The 19,694-nt window shown below is 45.9% G+C and overlaps 1 protein-coding gene across 5 annotated transcripts in view; it reads right to left on the bottom strand.

Annotated features, from left to right (window-relative positions):
- disc1 (DISC1 scaffold protein) overlaps positions 1 to 12,262 on the bottom strand; it is a 136,863-nt gene extending 124,601 nt beyond the window's left edge. For 4 of the 5 annotated variants that reach the window (XR_006762632.1, XR_006762633.1, XM_045710456.1 and 1 more), the window contains exon 1: positions 10,938 to 12,262. Coding sequence is in view for 3 of the 5 variants with exons in the window: in XM_045710456.1 (XP_045566412.1) it covers positions 10,938 to 11,001 (64 nt within the window). In the remaining 2 variants the exon portion in view is untranslated. The remainder of the gene's footprint in view (positions 1 to 10,937) is intronic. The other variant, XM_045710458.1, reaches the window with a different exon arrangement.
- Between the last annotated feature and the right edge of the window lie 7,432 nt (positions 12,263 to 19,694).

Here is a 19,694-nt window from a genome sequence, read left to right as displayed (position 1 = left end):
TGGAGGCTATATACAGGGGGTACCGGTACAGAGTCAATGTGGAGACTATATACAGGGGGTACCGGTACAGAGTCAATGTGGAGGCTATATACAGGGGGGTACCGGTACAGAGTCAATGTGGAGGCTATATACAGGGGGTACCGGTACAGAGTCAATGTGGAGGCTATATACAGGGGGTACCGGTACAGAGTCAATGTGGAGGCTATTTACAGGGGGTACCGGTACAGAGTCAATGTGGAGGCTATATACAGGGGGTACCGGTACAGAGTCAATGTGGAGGCTATATACAGGGGGTACCGGTACAGAGTCAATGTGGAGGCTATATACAGGGGGTACCGGTACAGAGTCAATGTGGAGGCTATATACAGGGGGTACCGGTACAGTGTCAATGTGGAGGCTATATACAAGGTATTACGGTACAGAGTCAATGTGGAGACTATATACAGGGGGTACCGGTACAGAGTCAATGTGGAGGCTATTACGGTACAGAGTCAATGTGGAGGCTATATACAGGGGGTACCGGTACAGAGTCAATGTGGAAGCTATATACAGGGGGTACCGGTACAGAGTCAATGTGGAGGCTATATACAGGGGGTACCGGTACAGAGTCAATGTGGAGGCTATATACAGGGGGTACCGGTACAGAGTCAATGTGGAGGCTATATACAGGGGGTACCGGTACAGAGTCAATGTGGAGGCTATATACAGGGGGTACCGGTACAGAGTCAATGTGGAGGCTATATACAGGGGGTACCGGTACAGAGTCAATGTGGAGGCTATATACAGGGGGTACCGGTACAGAGTCAATGTGAGGGGGAACCGGTTAGTCGAGGTAATTGAGGTAATATGTACATGTAGGTAGAGTTATTAAAGTGACTATGCATAGATAATAACAGAGAACAGAAGCGTAAAAGAGGGGGGGCAATGCAAATAGTCTGGGTAGCCATTTGATGAGATGTTCAGGAGTCTTATGGCTTGGAGGTAGAAGCTGTTGAGAAGCCTCTTGGACCTAGACTTGACGCTCCGGTATCGCTTGCCGTGCGTCAACACATCGGCTGGGGAGAGTGTGATCACACAGTCGTCCAGAACAGCTGATGCTCTCATGCATGTTTCAGTTACTTGCCTCGAAGCGAGCATGGAAGTAATTTAGCTCGCCCGGTAGGCTCGTGTAACTGGGCAGCTCTCGGCTGTGCTTCTCTTTGTAGTCTGTAACAGTTTGCAAGCCCTGCCACATCCGACGAGCGTCAGCCGGTGTAGTACGATTCGATCTTAGTCTTGTATTGACGCTTTGCCTGTTTGATGGTTCGTCGGAGGGCATAGCGGGATTTCTTATAAGCTTCCGGGTTAGAGTCCCGCTCCTTGAAAGGGGCAGCTATACCCTTTAGCTCAGTGTGGATATTGCCTGTAATCCATGGCTTCTGGTTGGGGTATGTACGTACAGTCACTGTGGGGATGACGTAATCGATGCACTTATTGATGAAGCCAGTGACTGATGTGGTGTATTCCTCAATGCCATTGGAAGAATCCTGGAACATGTTCCAGTCTGTGCAGCAAAACAGTCCTGTAGTTTAGCATCTGCTTCTGACTACTTTTTTATTGACTGAGTCACTGGTGCTCCCTGCTTTAATTTTTGCTTGTAAGCAGGATTCAGGAAGATATAATTATGGTCAGATTTGCCAAATGGGGGGCGAGGGAGAGCTTTGCACGGATTTAAGTTTCCCTGCATTAAAGTTCCCGGCCACTAGGTGCGCTGCCTCTGGATGAGCGTTTTCCTGTTTGCTTATGGAGGTATACAGCTCATTGAGTGCGGTCTTAATGTCAACATCGGTCTGTGGTGGGATGTAGACAACTACGAAAAATACAGATGAAAACTCTCTAGGTAGGTAGTGTGGTCTACAGCTTATCATGAGATACTCTACCTCAGGTGAGCAAAACCTTGAGACTTCCATAGATATCACGCACCAGCTGTACAAGGGGGACCATTACTGAGTCAATGTGCAGAGGTACCAGGGAGTTGAGGTAATTACGGTAATATAGTATGTACAGTTGAAGTCAAAAGTTTACATCCACCTTAGCCAAATACATTTAAACTCAGTTTTTCACAATTGCTGACATTTAATCCTAGTAAAAATTCCCTGTTTTAGGTCAGTTAGGATCACCACTTTATTTTAAGAATGTGAAATGTCAGAATAATAGTAGAGAGAATTATTTATTTCAGCTTTTATTTCTTTCATCACATTCCCAGTGGGTCAGAAGTTTAAATACACTCAATTAGTATTTGGTAGCATTGCCTTCAAATTGTTTAACTTGGGTCAAACGTTTCGGGTAGCCTTCCACAAGCTTCCCACAATAAGTTGGGTGAATGTTGGCCCATTCCTCCTGACAGAGCTGGTGTAACTGAGTCAGGTTTGTAGGCCTCCTTGCTCACACACACTTTTTCAGTTCTGCCCACAAATTTTCTATAGGAATGAGGTCAGGGATTTGTGATGGCCACTCCAATACCTTGATTTTGTTGTCCTTAAGCCATTTTGTCACAACTTTGGAAGTATGCTTGGGGTCATTTTCCATTTGGAAGACCCATTTGCGACCAAGCTTTAACTTCCTGACTGATGTCTTGAGATGTTGCTTCAATATATCCACAGTTTTCCTCCCTCATGATGCCATCTATTTTGTGAAGTGCACCAGTCCCTCCTGCAACAAAGCACCCCCACAACATGATGCTGCCACCCCCGTGCTTCACGGTTGGGATGGTGTTCTTCGACTTCCACTGTAGGTAGGGGTAAAAGTGACTAGGCAATCAGGATAGATAATAAACAGAGTAGCAAATCAAATCAAACTTTGTCACATGCGTGAAGTGACTATGCATAGATAATAAACAGAGAGTAGCAGCAGAGTAAAAGCAAACGGGTGGGGGGGTTGTCAATGTAAATAGTAATTTGATTAATTGTTCAGCAGTCTTAAGGCTTGGTCCTGCGGTAGCAGAGAGAAGAGTCTATGACTTGGGTGACTGGAATCTTTGACAATTCTTTGGGCTTTCCTCTGACACTGCCTAGTATATAGGTCCTGGATGGCAGGAAGCGTGGCCCCAGTATTTGTATTTATTATGGATCCCCATTAGTTCCTGCCAAGGCAGCAGCTACTCTTCCTTGGGTTTATTATGGATCCCCATTAGTTCCTGCCAAGGCAGCAGCTACTCTTCCAGGGGTCCAGCAAAAAGTTTCCATGTTTGTCATGTCTTAGGAGCTAGAAGCAGAGCTTCCATGTCTGTCATGTCTTAGGAGCTAGAAGCAGAGCTTCCATGTCTGTCATGTCTTAGGAGCTAGAAGCAGAGCTTCCATGTCTGTCATGTCTTAGGAGCTAGAAGCAGAGCTTCCATGTCTGTCGGCGACCCCCTCATGTTAAACACAGTTCCCATTGGCTCACTTCAGTTCAGGATGTTAAAGACAGCTTTCCATTGGTTGAGGGAGGCGAACAGGAATGCTGAGGATGTCATAAAAACCAAGGTTTGCGGAGCTGCAGAGCTAATCTCTCCCAGAGACAGCTAGGATCTGCCACAGTGACTCTGACTGACTGACCACAGATTCCACAGAACATTAGAGGAAGTGAAAGTCAACTTTCAGCCTCTCCAGACGCGTTCATCACTCTAAACAGTCAGCAACATAACTGTTTATTTCATCTAATTCCATTCCAGAATAGATCCTCTGTTTGTCTAAATTACACTAGGGTGGCAATGTCAAAACTACACTGGAGTGCGGTGAATGAGACAAAACGAAGTGGAAAAAATACATAACTTAAAGTTAGAATCCTTAATTGGTGAAATTGCCACATCTGTTTGGAATATTACAACAAAGAAGTTACTGTAAACAACAAACACAGTTTTTTCTCTCTGACATCATTGCGCTCGTGATAGAACAGCAGAATATGGACTGCATTTTCTCTCCTCTCCTGCTCCTCTCCTCTCTTCTCCTCCTCTCCTCTCCTCTGCTCTCCTCTCCTCCCCCTCTCCTCCTCCTCTCCTCTCCTGCTCCTCTCCTCTCTTCTCCTCCTCTCCTCTCCTCTGCTCCCCTCTCCTCCTCCTCTCCTCCTCTCCTCCTCCTGCTCCTCTGCTCCCCTCTCCTCTCCTCTCTTCTCCTCCTCTGCTCCCCTCTCCTCTCCTCTCCTCCTCCTCTGCTCTGCTCTCCTCTCTTCCTCTCCTCCTCTCCTCTCCTCCTCCTCCTCCTCCTCTCCTCTCCTACTCCTCTGCTCTGCTCTCCTCTCCTCTCCTCCTCCTCTCCTCTCCTCTCCTCTCCTCTCCTCTCCTCTCCTCTCCTCTCCTCTCCTCTCCTCCTCTGCGCCCCTCTCCTCTCCTCCTCTCCTCCTCCTCTCCTCCTCCTACTCCTCTGCTCTCCTCTCCTCTCTTGTCCTCTCCTCCTCCTCCTCTCCTCTCCTCTCCTCTCCTCCTCCTCCTCCTCCTCTCCTCTCCTCCTCTCCTTTCCTCTGTTTCATGAACGAAACAAAAACATTAACCAAGGCACCGGGTGAACAGTAGCTCTGTTTCCCCTAATGTTGCTTTTACCATTTTATTCTGAATCTCATTCAATCTTGGCTCTCACATCCTAATGGACAGACATTGCTATGCCTGTGAGTATTGTTGAGAAACTGTTCCTGAAACTGCTCCTGAAACTGTTCCTGAAACTGCATCTGAAACTGTTCCTGAAGCTGCATCTGAAACTGTTCCTGAAACTGTTCCTGAAGCTGCATCTGAAACTGTTCCTGAAGCTGCATCTGAAACTGTTCCTGAAGCTGCATCTGAAACTGTTCCTGAAACTGTTCCTGAAACTGTTCCTGAAGCTGCATCTGAAACTGTTCCTGAAACTGTTCCTGAAACTGTTCCTGAAGCTGCATCTGAAACTGTTCCTGAAGCTGCATCTGAAACTGCACCTGAAACTGTTCCTGAAACTGCATCTGAAACTGTTCCTGAAACTGCATCTGAAACTGTTCCTGAAACTGTTCCTGAAACTGTTCCTGAAACTGCATCATATGAAATTTAACAGCAGCAGTCGAGGTAGGGTTGGCCCAGACACACACTTCCTGTACTGTCACATGGGACACATAAACCAGCTGAAAATAATGATACTCACACACACACTACAAATGCACACACACACTAGAAACGCACACACTCACACTCACACACACAAGAAACGCACACACTCACACTCACACACACTAGAAATGCACACACTCACGCACACTCGCACACACACTCGCACACACATGCATGCTGACACACACACACACCATCTCATTTGGATTGCTGCTGTGTACACCTTGTCACATAGGGTCAGTAATGTAACGATCAACAGACAGAAACCAGGGAAAGAAAACAGTGTGTAACTGGTCAGAAGAGGGGGTGAAAGATGTCCCTCACTGCTAAACGGGCAAATTAACAACAGACATATCTCTTCCATACTTAGAAGTGTCCAAAACACTCATGATTGATATCAATATATGAGAAAAAAGTTACCGGCTAACTCTCTGACCAGTAGTCTGACCAGCAGTCTGACCAGTAGTCTGACCAGCAGTCTGACCAGCAGTCTGACCAGCAGTCTGACCAGTAGTCTGACCAGCAGTCTGACCAGCAGTCTGACCAGTAGTCTGACCAGTAGTCTGACCAGCAGTCTGACCAGTAGTCTGACCAGCAGTCTGACCAGTAGTCTGACCAGCAGTCTGACCAGTAGTCTGACCAGCAGTCTGACCAGCAGTCTGACCAGCAGTCTGACCAGTAGTCTGACCAGCAGTCTGACCAGCAGTCTGACCAGTAGTCTGACCAGCAGTCTGACCAGTAGTCTGACCAGCAGTCTGACCAGTAGTCTGACCAGCAGTCTGACCAGCAGTCTGACCAGCAGTCTGACCAGTAGTCTGACCAGCAGTCTGACCAGCAGTCTGACCAGCAGTCTGACCAGCAGTCTGACCAGCAGTCTGACCAGTAGTCTGACCAGCAGTCTGACCAGTAGTCTGACCAGTAGTCTGACCAGCAGTCTGACCAGCAGTCTGACCAGTAGTCTGACCAGTAGTCTGACCAGCAGTCTGACCAGCAGTCTGACCAGTAGTCTGACCAGCAGTCTGACCAGCAGTCTGACCAGTAGTCTGACCAGTAGTCTGACCAGCAGTCTGACCAGTAGTCTGACCAGTAGTCTGACCAGCAGTCTGACCAGTAGTCTGACCAGCAGTCTGACCAGCAGTCTGACCAGCAGTCTGACCAGTAGTCTGACCAGCAGTCTGACCAGCAGTCTGACCAGTAGTCTGACCAGCAGTCTGACCAGTAGTCTGACCAGCAGTCTGACCAGCAGTCTGACCAGTAGTCTGACCAGTAGTCTGACCAGCAGTCTGACCAGCAGTCTGACCAGCAGTCTGACCAGTAGTCTGACCAGCAGTCTGACCAGCAGTCTGACCAGTAGTCTGACCAGCAGTCTGACCAGTAGTCTGACCAGTAGTCTGACCAGCAGTCTGACCAGCAGTCTGACCAGTAGTCTGACCAGTAGTCTGACCAGTAGTCTGACCAGCAGTCTGACCAGCAGTCTGACCAGTAGTCTGACCAGCAGTCTGGCCAGCAGTCTGACCAGCAGTCTGACCAGTAGTCTGACCAGCAGTCTGACCAGCAGTCTGACCAGTAGTCTGACCAGCAGTCTGACCAGCAGTCTGACCAGTAGTCTGACCAGTAGTCTGGCCAGCAGTCTGACCAGCAGTCTGACCAGTAGCTGAGGACATTTTCCACTAGACGGAATAGGGACTTCCTTCTATTTATATTAAAAAGGCCGACAGTTAACCAGGGCCTATTGTCCAGACTCAGAGGATGACCACTCCATGGTGATATGGTTATCCTGGAGGGGGATGACCACTCCATGGTGATATGGTTATCCTGGGGGGGGGATGACCACTCCATGGTGATATGGTTATCCTGGAGGGGGGATGACCACTCCATGGTGATATGGTTATCCTGGGGGGGGATGACCACTCCATGGTGATATGGTTATCCTGGGGGGGGATGACCACTCCATGGTGATATGGTTATCCTGGGGGGGGATGACCACTCCATGGTGATATGGTTATCCTGGGGGGGGATGACCACTCCATGGTGATATGGTTATCCTGGAGGGGGATGACCACTCCATGGTGATATGGTTATCCTGGGGGGGATGACCACTCCATGGTGATATGGTTATCCTGGGGGGGATGACCACTCCATGGTGATATGGTTATCCTGGGGGGGGATGACCACTCCATGGTGATATGGTTATCCTGGGGGGGATGACCACTCCATGGTGATATGGTTATCCTGGGGGGGGGATGACCACTCCATGGTGATATGGTTATCCTGGGGGGGATGACCACTCCATGGTGATATGGTTATCCTGGGGGGGGATGACCACTCCATGGTGATATGGTTATCCTGGGGGGGGGATGACCACTCCATGGTGATATGGTTATCCTGGGGGGGGATGACCACTCCATGGTGATATGGTTATCCTGGGGGGGGATGACCACTCCATGGTGATATGGTTATCCTGGGGGGGGATGACCACTCCATGGTGATATGGTTATCCTGGGGGGGGATGACCACTCCATGGTGATATGGTTATCCTGGGGGGGATGACCACTCCATGGTGATATGGTTATCCTGGAGGGGGGATGACCACTCCATGGTGATATGGTTATCCTGGGGGGGGGATGACCACTCCATGGTGATATGGTTATCCTGGGGGGGATGACCACTCCATGGTGATATGGTTATCCTGGGGGGATGACCACTCCATGGTGATATGGTTATCCTGGGGGGGATGACCACTCCATGGTGATATGGTTATCCTGGAGGGGGGATGACCACTCCATGGTGATATGGTTATCCTGGGGGGGGGATGACCACTCCATGGTGATATGGTTATCCTGGGGGGGGGATGACCACTCCATGGTGATATGGTTATCCTGGGGGGGGGATGACCACTCCATGGTGATATGGTTATCCTGGGGGGGGATGACCACTCCATGGTGATATGGTTATCCTGGGGGGGATGACCACTCCATGGTGATATGGTTATCCTGGGGGGGATGACCACTCCATGGTGATATGGTTATCCTGGGGGGGATGACCACTCCATGGTGATATGGTTATCCTGGGGGGGGGATGACCACTCCATGGTGATATGGTTATCCTGGAGGGGGATGACCACTCCGCAGACCCCCTGTTACCTGGTGGCCCATCAAGCCTCTCTGAACACAGTGACATCCACTACTAATGTGCTGCTTCCTGGTCCACACAACATACAATAGCTTCCACTGCTACTCATGTGGTTTCACATCTGGTTTTTCCCCATGTAGGCTAAGGTAACTTTATACAGTACATGCAGTGCATTAGGAAAGTATTCAGACCCCTTGACTTTTTACACATTTTGTTAGGTTACAGCCTTATTCTAAAATTTAGTCAATTGTTTTTTTTCCCCTCATCAAACGTCACGCAATACCCCATAATGACAAAGCAAAAACTGGTTTGTAGAAATTTTAGCAAATTTCTAAAATGGAGAAATGAAATCTCATTTACATAAGTATTCAGACCCTTTACTCAGTACTTTGTTGAAGCACCTTTGGCAGCGATTACAGCCTCGAGTCTTCCTGGGTATGACGCTACAAGCTTGGCACACCTGTATTTGGGGAGTTTCTCCAATTATTCTCTGCACATCCTCTCAAGCTCTGTCAGGTTGGATGGGAAGCGTCGCTGCACAGCTATTTTCAGGTCTCTCCAGAGATGTTCGATCGGGTTCAAGTCCGGGCTCTGGCTGGGCCACTCAAGGACATTCAGAGACTTGTGCCAAAGCCACTCCTGTGTCATCTTGGCTGTGTGCTTAGGGTCGTTGTCCTGTTGGAAGGTGAACCTTCTCCCCAGTCTGAGGTCCTGAGCGCTCTGGAGCAGGTTCTCATCAAGGATCTCTCTGTTCTTTGCTCCATTGGTCTTTGCTTCAATCCTGACTAGTCTCCCAGTCCCTCCTGCTGAAAACATCCCCACAGCACGATGCTGCCACCACCATGCTTCACCGTAGGGATGGTGCCAGGTTTCCTCCAGACGTGACGCTTGGCATTCAGGCCAAAGAGTTCCATCTTGGTTTCATCAGACCAGAGAGTCTTGTTTCTCATGGTCTGAGAGTCCTTTAGGTGCCTTTTGGCAAACTCCAAGCGGGCTGTCATGTGCCTTTTACTGAGGAGTGGCTTCCGTCTGGCCACTCTACCATAAAGGCCTGATGTTTTGGTTCCCTTCCCCAGATCTGTGCCTCGACACAATCCTGCCTCTGAGCTCTACGGACAATTCCTTCGACCTCATGGTTTGGTTTTTGCTCTGACATGCACTGTCAACTGTGGGACCTTATATAGACAGGTGTGTCCCTTTCCAAATCATGTCCAACCAATTGAATTTATCACAGATAGACTCCAATCAAGTTGTAGAAACATCTCAAGGATGATCAATGGAAACAGGATGCACCTGAGCTCAATTTCGAGTCTCATAGCAAAGGGTCTGAATACTTATATATTTTTTAATCCATTTTAGAATAGGGCTGTAACGTAACAAAATGTGGCAAAAGTAAAGGGGTCTGAATACTTTCCGAAAGCGCTGCAAATACACAACCGTCTATGATAGAATCAGAGAACAGAAACACTTTCACAAAGTATTTTTCCAAAAGTAAAAAAATCTGGGGTTACAGCTATTTGTTAGATTTGCGGTCCAAGGCAGCCTTGCTGGGGTAGGAATAATATTTGATCTGAAAAGCCCTTCTCAGCCTCCTGTTCTTTCAGAGATCTGGGACTACAAAGGGTCAGCTTCTCCTGAGAACATTCTTACTGAAGAAATGTGAGGATCATTTTCTAACAAGATGTTAGCGTTATATTTGTATCTTTCACATCTAAACGGTTCAGAGACATCTTCATTCTGTCATCCTCTCTCTCTCTCGTCTTTCTGGTAGCCCCCATGGTGTGCTTCAACAAAGCTCACTACATAGTTGGCTAGTAGACTAAAGCAAATCAGATGAACCAGAGGCCTTACAGACAGACAGACTTACTTACAGAGACAGACAGACTTACATTTTTACATTTACATTTTAGTCATTTAGCAGATGCTCTTATCCAGAGCGACTTACAGTAGTGAATGCATACATTTAATACATTTTTTATTTTTATTTTGTATTTTTTCCTGTGCTGGCCCCCCGTGGGAATCAAACCCACAACCCTGGCGTTGCAAACACCATGCTCTACCAACTGAGCTACAGGAGAAGACAGACAGACAGACAGACAGACAGACAGGTTATGTTTTAGTTTGGTCTAACCTGTATTCATATTGTAAATGATTGGCTTATTATAGGCTACCAGACCACTCCATTGTGCAACACTCGATATGTATTTAATCTATTAGGAAAGACTGGAGGGTAAATTAATGTAAAACAAACCAAGGATATGAAAGACATAAAGAGTCATGGAAACAGAACTATTGATACTGTCATCACCATCCCATTGAGTGAACAGCTACATAATAGTCTAAGCACTAAGTGGATCTATACTAACACATAACACTGACAAATGTTTCCTACTGCGGGCCTATCTAATACCACACCCTTCTATCCATCCATCCCTTATGTCAATATCATAAAACCAAGAACAATCGATCACTATGAATAGAAGCTGTTAAGATTCAGACACCACTTTCCAATGAGGTCACGTCGTTACCGAAATAACCGCTGCGCAAAAAGCCATTGACCTATCATGTAGTATATGGTATAATGTGGTCGACCCTTAGTCCGTCCGTATGTTAGCCTGTGTATATATGAAGCTACAACTACATAGTATAAATGCAAACAACTTATATAAATAGCCTGGCAAGGTGATAATCATGAATGTAGGTTGTTATGGTTGTTTACCTTCCATTCCTCCTTCCCAGTGGTGATGTTGCGTGTCGCTGCGGTCCGTGTAGTTGTAGATCATTTCAGTTACTTTGCCATTTCATCCGAATCAGCCCTGCAAAGATGTTGGCTGTGAAATGAGAAGCTTCAGGGTTCCGCCGGCAGCAAGTTGTCATGCTCTAAAAGATGGAAAAACCCCGGGCTGAGCTCATTTCCGCTGGGGAAAGTAGCAGGCTGTTCGATTCTCCCTCTCTTCTCTTGTTCCTCATATCAAATCAAATCCATTTGTATTTGTCACATGCGCCGAATATAACAGGTGTAGACTTTACCGTGAAATGCTTACACGTCCGTAATCAAATAGTCTGCTATGTGTCGAAAATCGTTAAAATATCAAGTTCTGTTTGAATCCTCTTGGGCGTCGATTCACTCCGTTGCATCGAGATAAACTTTGACAACCATAGAAAAAAAAGGTTAATTTCAGATAAAACGGGAAACAACTCGTTCAAAACGATAAAACTCTAGAAAATGCGCTATTATTATAAAAGTGGATTACCGTAGCGTGCGTCAATACCGTTATAATCCACCCGAAGAGGAATAAAGCTCTCCCTTATTGTGCCTGTTGACGCGGACCCGTTATGTGTCGTGTTGGAAGAACGGAGGAGCTGCTCTGCTGCTTCCTACGTGGGAAGGAATGTGACTCCTTCGCCTCCAGGCCGCCTTTAAAAGGGCAAGACAAGAGCCAATAGCTGACAATGTTGAGATATAATAGTTTACAGAAATGCATGGTTATTGACTTAGAATAAATTAAAATAGCCTAATTATAACATTTTAATAATATTGTTGTCGCCAACTGTATTATTGATGTATTCCAGTGCGCAACCAGACTGGTCTCATAGACTAGACATAACATAGTACATTTAATTCCGTAGTATATGTTGTGTTTGGTATGGTTACATGAGATAAAAGGACCTGTTAGACGTAAAGTTCCCTGTTTAGGGGACCTGCGTAGTTACCGGTTCCGACCGAGATTTTCACTTATAAATGGATCTGTGGACACCGTATATCCAAATGGCTTGCCCTGAGCGATAGCCCTGGCTCTCTCTGACACAGTGGTCCAGGAAGCCAAGCTAGAGCGCTGTGAGACGTAAAAGTTTTGATCAAGAGAGACCTTTAGAAAAAAACGACAATTTTCTCCAACACTAAACAAATATGTATTTTACAGTTATAAGGAAGGTGAAACCTTATAGTTAGTCGTTTTATACATTGATTATACTATATTTAGAAAGCATGTCAGTCATTTCAGGCCTTACTCATACAGTTTTGTATGAGTTGGAAATACATAATCATATATTTAATATTTTCACATTTGTATTATATTTGTATAATGTACTTGAGCTTGTGTCCTCAAAAGTGACTACACCTCAGCCATTTATTTTAAAAAATGACCAGAAAGGTGCCATTTTTACCTTTTTTGTGAGTATGCAGCACTGCTGGTTATTGTTCATGGCCTCTCATGATAAATCATTACTTTTGGGGATTGTGTAGATTACATTTTAAACGACATTTAATTACATTTAACTGGTTTTAAGAAAGGTAAAAGCAAAAGGGTGGATGGGTGTATAACCCAAAGGTTGCGTGTTTGAATCTCATCACAAACAACTTTAGCAACTTTGCAACTACTTAACATGTCAGCTAACCCTTCACCTAACCTTAACATGTTAGCTAACCCTTCACCTAACCTTAACATGTTAGCTAACCCTTCACCTAACCTTAACATGTTAGCTAACCCTTCACCTAACCTTAACATGTTAGCTAACCCTTCACCTAACCTTAACATGTTAGCTAACCCTTCACCTAACCTTAACATGTTAGCTAACCCTTCACCTAACCTTAACATGTTAGCTAACCCTTCACCTAACCTTAACATGTTAGCTAACCCTTCACCTAACCTTAACATGTTAGCTAACCCTTCACCTAACCTTAACATGTTAGCTAACCCTTCACCTAACCTTAACATGTTAGCTAACCCTTCACCTAACCTTAACATGTTAGCTAACCCTTCACCTAACCTTAACATGTTAGCTAACCCTTCATCTAACCTTAACATGTTAGCTAACCCTTCACCTAACCTTAACATGTTAGCTAACCCTTCATCTAACCTTAACATGTTAGCTAACCCTTCACCTAACCTTAACATGTTAGCTAACCCTTCACCTAACCTTAACATGTTAGCTAACCCTTCACCTAACCTTAACATGTTAGCTAACCCTTCACCTAACCTTAACATGTTAGCTAACCCTTCACCTAACCTTAACATGTTAGCTAACCCTTCATCTAACCTTAACATGTTAGCTAACCCTTCACCTAACCTTAACATGTTAGCTAACCCTTCATCTAACCTTAACATGTTAGCTAACCCTTCACCTAACCTTAACATGTTAGCTAACCCTTCACCTAACCTTAACATGTTACCTAACCCTTCACCTAACCTTAACATGTTAGCTAACCCTTCACCTAACCTTAACATGTTAGCTAACCCTTCATCTAACCTTAACATGTTAGCTAACCCTTCATCTAACCTTAACATGTTAGCTAACCCTTCACCTAACCTTAACATGTTAGCTAACCCTTCACCTAACCTTAACATGTTAGCTAACCCTTCACCTAACCTTAACATGTTAGCTAACCCTTCACCTAACCTTAACATGTTAGCTAACCCTTCACCTAACCTTAACATGTTAGCTAACCCTTCACCTAACCTTAACATGTTAGCTAACCCTTCATCTAACCTTAACATGTTAGCTAACCCTTCATCTAACCTTAACATGTTAGCTAACCCTTCATCTAACCTTAACATGTTAGCTAACCCTTCATCTAACCTTAACATGTTAGCTAACCCTTCACCTAACCTTAACATGTTAGCTAACCCTTCACCTAACCCTAACATGTTAGCTAACCCTTCACCTAACCTTAACATGTTAGCTAACCCTTCACCTAACCTTAACATGTTAGCTAACCCTTCATCTAACCTTAACATGTTAGCTAACCCTTCATCTAACCTTAACATGTTAGCTAACCCTTCATCTAAACCTAACATGTTAGCTAACCCTTCACCTAAACCTAACATGTTAGCTAACCCTTCATCTAAACCTAACATGTTAGCTAACCCTTCACCTAACCCTAACATGTTAGCTAACCCTTCACCTAACCCTAACATGTTAGCTAACCCTTCATCTAAATCTAACCTTAACCTTTTAACCAACCCTTCCCGTAACCTTAACCCTTTAACCTAACTCCTAACCTTAACCCTAACCTTAACCCCTAACCCTAACCCCTAGAGCTAACGTTAGCCAGCTAGCTAACATTAGCATTAGCCACCTAGCCAACGTTAGCCACAACAAATTGTAATTTGTAACTTAACATACATTTTGCAAATATGTAACATATTGTACATTTTGTAAATTCCTAACATATTGCACAAATTGCAATATGTAACATATTGTACATTTTGTAAATTCCTAACATATTGTACGAATTGCAATTTGTAACATATCATACAAATTATAATTCGTAACGAAATAGATGATGAACATCCACAAATTAATACATTCCATACGAAACATAGCATATCATACAACATGGAGTGCCTCGGATTTACAAATGGAATAATACGAGTTTCTCTGAGACCAGGTTGGTGGAATAGGCATTCGACCAATTGGACGATGACTCCTTATAAATCCATTTAGAATAAGCAACACTGTATCCAATAATGATTCCATGGTAAGATATTTTTAAATACATTTTTTGTCATGGAAACTATGTCAAATTGTGTTGCTGTATTCTGTCGATATCATTATGGCTAATGCGGAAAATATTGCCTTCAAGGCTTTACTTCCCATGGAGAAAGTCTCCTTGCCCCGCCATAGAGTTTATTTTCACTGTGTTCCCTCCCCAGACTTCTCTGTCACCCAGCTTCACTGGTCACCGCCTCCTAGTCGTGTTTCTAGACAAGGGGTTTGACAGTCAGAGCAGTCAATTAGTCAGTCAGCCGACACAACAGTAGGTCTTTGTTACTGACCTTATCCTCTGTCTTTGTATTGGGACTCTGGTGCCCTGACTGGGTTGCCCTTCAGGGGTTTAAGGCTGCCTGTTCCATGTCTAGTGACTGTCTAATTAAGGCAAAATGGATGGCCCATGCAGTTCTAAGACCTTGTCCTACATGGTTTAGAGCCGCTTACCGTCCCCGGGCAGATCAAACCAACCAGCTGTCTGATCAGCAGACCTAGACTTATGACCTCATAACCCATGGCAGGACACAACCTAGTCTCAGAGCATTTCGTATTGTTCTGTACGTAAATCGGTTAAGGTTAAGGTTAGGAGTTAGGTTAAAGGGTTAAGGTTAGGGTAAGAGGAAGGGTTAGCTGAAAGGTTAAGGTTAGGGGTAGGAGTTAGGTTAAAGGGTTAAGGTTAGGGTTAGGGGTAGGGCTAAGGTTAGGGTTAAGGGAAGGGTTAGGGGTAGGAGTTAGGTTAAAGAGTTAAGGTTAGGGTTAGGGGTAGGGTTAAGGTTAGGATTAAGGGAAGGGGTAGGGGTAGGGTTAAGGTTAGGGTTAAGGGAAGGGTTAGGGGTAGGGTTAAGGTTAGGGTTAAGGGAAGGGGTAGGGGTAGGGTTAAGGTTAGGGTTAAGGGAAGGGTTAGGGGTAGGGTTAAGGTTAGGGTTAAGGAAGGGGTAGCTAACATGCTAAGTAGTTAGGGTTAAGGGAAGGGTTAGGGGTAGGAGTTAGGTTAAAGAGTTAAGGTTAGGGTTAAGGGAAGGGGTAGGGTTAGGGTTAAGGTTAGGGTTAAGGGAAGGGTTAAGGTTAGGGTTAAGGGAAGGGGTAGGGGTAGGGTTAGGGTTAAGGTTAAGGTTAGGGTTAAGGGAAGGGTTAAGGAAGGGTTAAGGGAAGGAGTAGCTAACATGCTAAGTAGTTGCAAAGTAGCAAAAAAGTTGTAAGTAGTTGAAAAGTTGCTAATTAGCTGAAATATTAAGGTTGTCCGTGACGAGATTCAAACACTAAACGTTGTCATTATCCTTACATTTCTGCTTACAAAAACTGTTAAATGTAACTAAATGTAATTAAATCGAAAATTAAATCTATGTAATCCCCCAAAATACTTATTTATCATGACAGGGACATAAACAATAAGTAGTAATTTTGCATACTCCAAGAAAGGTTAAAATAGTTATACATTGCTGCTCACAAGGCAGGCAATACGCTTGACCTCATCTTTACTAGATGCTGTTCTTCCACTAATCTCATTGCAACTCCCCTCCAAGTCTCCGACCACTACCTTGTATCCTTTTCCCTCTTGCTCTCATCCAACAATTCTCACTCTGCCCCTACTCGGATGGTATTGCGCCGTCCCAACCTTCGCTCTCTCTCTCCCGCTACTCTCTCCTCTTCCATCCTATCATCTCTTCCCTCTGCTCAAACCTTCTCCAACCTATCTCCTGATTCTGCCTCCTCAACCCTCCTCTCCTCCCTTTCTGCATCCTTTGATTTTCTCTGTCCCCTATCCTCCAGGCCGGCTCGGTCCTCCCCTCCTGCTCCGTGGCTCGACGACTCACTACGAGCTCACAGAACAGGGCTCCGGGCAGCCGAGCGGAAATGGAGGAAAACTCGCCTCCCTGCGGACCTGGCATCCTTTCACTCACTCCTCTCTACATTCTCCTCTTCTGTCTCTGCTGCTAAAGCCACTTTCTACCACTCTAAATTCCAAGCATCTGCCTCTAACCCTAGGAAGCTCTTTGCTACCTTCTCCTCCCTCCTGAATCCTCCTCCCCCTCCCCCCCCCTCCTCCCTCTCTGCGGATGACTTCGTCAACCATTTTGAAAAGATGGTCGACGATATCCGATCCTCGTTTGCTAAGTCAAACGACACCGCTGGTCCTGCTCACACTGCCCTACCCTGTGCTTTGACCTCTTTCTCCCCTCTCTCTCCAGATGAAATCTCGCGTCTTGTGACGGCCGGCCGCCCAACAACCTGCCCACTTGACCCTATCCCCTCCTCTCTTCTCCAGACCATTTCCGGAGACCTTCTCCCCTTCCTCACCTCGCTCATCAACTCATTCTTGACCGCTGGCTACGTCCCTTCCGTCTTCAAGAGAGCGAGAGTTGCACCCCTTCTGAAAAAACCTACACTCGATCCCTCCGATATCAACAACTACAGACCAGTATCCCTTCTTTCTTTTCTCTCCAAAACTCTTGAACGTGCCGTCCTTGGCCAGCTCTCCTGCTATCTCTCTCAGAATGACCTTCTTGATCCTAATCAGTCAGGTTTCAAGACTGGGCATTCAACTGAGACTGCTCTTCTCTGTGTCACGGAGGCTCTCCGCACTGCTAAAGCTAACTCTCCTCTGCTCTCATCCTTCTAGACCTATCTGCTGCCTTTGATACTGTGAACCATCAGATCCTCCTCTCCACCCTCTCCGAGCTGGGCATCTCCGGCGCGGCCCACGCTTGGATTGCGTCCTACCTGACAGGTCGCTCCTACCAGGTGGCGTGGCGAGAATCTGTCTCCGCACCATGCGCTCTCACCACTGGTGTCCCCCAGGGCTCTGTTCTAGGCCCTCTCCTATTCTCGCTATACACCAAGTCACTTGGCTCTGTCATATCATCACATGGTCTCTCCTATCATTGCTTTGCAGACGACACACAATTAATCTTCTCCTTTCCCCCTTCTGATAACCAGGCGGCGAATCGCATCTCTGCATGTCTGTCAGACATATCAGTGTGGATGACGGATCACCAGCTCAAGCTGAACCTCGGCAAGACGGAGCTGCTCTTCCTCCCGGGGAAGGACTGCCCGTTCCATGATCTCGCCATCACGGTTGACAACTCCCTTGTGTCCTCCTCCCAGAGTGCTAAGAACCTTGGCGTGATCCTGGACAACACCCTGTCGTTCTCCACTAACATCAAGGCGGTGACCCGATCCTGTAGGTTCATGCTCTACAACATTCGCAGAGTACGACCCTGGCTCACACAGGAAGCGGCGCAGGTCCTAATCCAGGCACTTGTCATCTCCCGTCTGGATTACTGCAACTCGCTGTTGGCTGGGCTCCCTGCCTGTGCCATTAAATCCCTACAACTCATCCAGAACGCCGCAGCCCGTCTGGTGTTCAACCTTCCCAAGTTCTCTCACGTCACCCCGCTCCTCCGCTCTCTCCACTGGCTTCCAGTTGAAGCTCGCATCCGCTACAAGACCATGGTGATTGCCTACGGAGCTGTGAAGGGAACGGCACCTCCATACCTTCAGGCTCTGATCAGGCCCTACACCCAAACAAGGGCACTGCGTTCATCCACCACTGGCCTGCTGGCCCCCCTACCTCTGAGGAAGCACAGTTCCCGCTCAGCCCAGTCAAAACTGTTCGCTGCTCTGGCACCCCAATGGTGGAACAAGCTCCCTCACGACGCCAGGACAGCGGAGTCAATCACCACCTTCCGGAGACACCTGAAACCCCACCTCTTTAAGGAATACCTAGGATAGGATAAAGTAATCCTTCTAACCCCCCCCTTAAAATATTTAGATGCACTATTGTAAAGTGGTTGTTCCACTGGATATCATAAGGTGAATGCACCATTTTGTAAGTCGCTCTGGATAAGAGCGTCTGCTAAATGACTTAAATGTAATGTAAATGTAAATGTGTAGTCACTTTTAAAGACACAAGTTTAAGTACACAGTACAAATATGATAAAAATATGAAATATTTTATATAATGTTTTTCCTATTCAACAAAACTGTATGAATAAGGCTTGACATGACTTACAGTTGAAGTTGTGTCACACCCTGACCATAGAGAGCCCTTGGTTCTCTATGGTGTAGTAGGTCGGGGCGTGACTAGGGGGTGTTCTAGGTTATATATTTCTATGTTGGTGCTCTTGGTATGGTTCCCAATTAGAGGCAGCTGATGTTTGTTGTCTCTAATTGGGGATCATACTTAAGGGTTCCCTTTTCCCACGTGCTTTGTGGGATATGTTTTTGAGGGAGTGCGTGTTGCACCTCAGTACTGCGCAGTCGTTGTTTGTTTCTTGGTTTGTTTTAAGTTTCACTAAATAAAGATGTGGAACTCCAATCACGCTGCACCTTGGTCCCGTTCCTACGACAACCGTGACAAGTTGGAAGTTTACATACACTTAGGTTGGAGTCATTAAAACTCGCTTTTCAACCACTCCACAAATTTGTTGTTAACAAACTATAGTTTTGGCAAGTCGGTTAGGACATCTACTTTGTGCATGACACAAGTAATTTTTCCATTAATTGTTTACAGACAGATTATTTCACTTATAATTCACTGTATCACAATTCCAGTGGGTCAGAAGTTTACATACACTAAGTTGACTGTGCCTTTAAACAGCTTGGAAAATTCCAGAAAATGATGTCATGGCTTTAGAAGCTTCTGATAGGCTAATTGACATAATTTGAGTCAATTGGAGGTGTACCTGTGGATGTATTAAAAGGCCTACCTTCAAACTCACTGCCTCTTTGCTTGACATCATGGGAAAATCGAAAGAAATCAGCCAAGACCTCAGAAAAAAATGTAGACCTCCACAAGTCGGGTTCATGCTTGAGAGCAATTTCCAAACGCCTGAAGGTACCACGTTCATCTGTACAAACAATAGTACGCAAGTATGAACACCATGTGACCACGCAGCCGTCATACCCCTCAGGAAGGAGGAGAAGAAACTCTCTGAAAATGGAGTCCAATGTTAACGAGACTGATCGGTACAGTTGGAATCTT

Source organism: Salmo salar, chromosome ssa28 (assembly GCF_905237065.1).
Source record: "Salmo salar chromosome ssa28, Ssal_v3.1, whole genome shotgun sequence".
NCBI classification, from domain to species: Eukaryota; Metazoa; Chordata; class Actinopteri; order Salmoniformes; family Salmonidae; genus Salmo; species Salmo salar.
The sequence above is the reverse complement of the archived record's forward strand: the minus strand, read 5'-3'. Positions and strand labels throughout refer to the sequence as shown.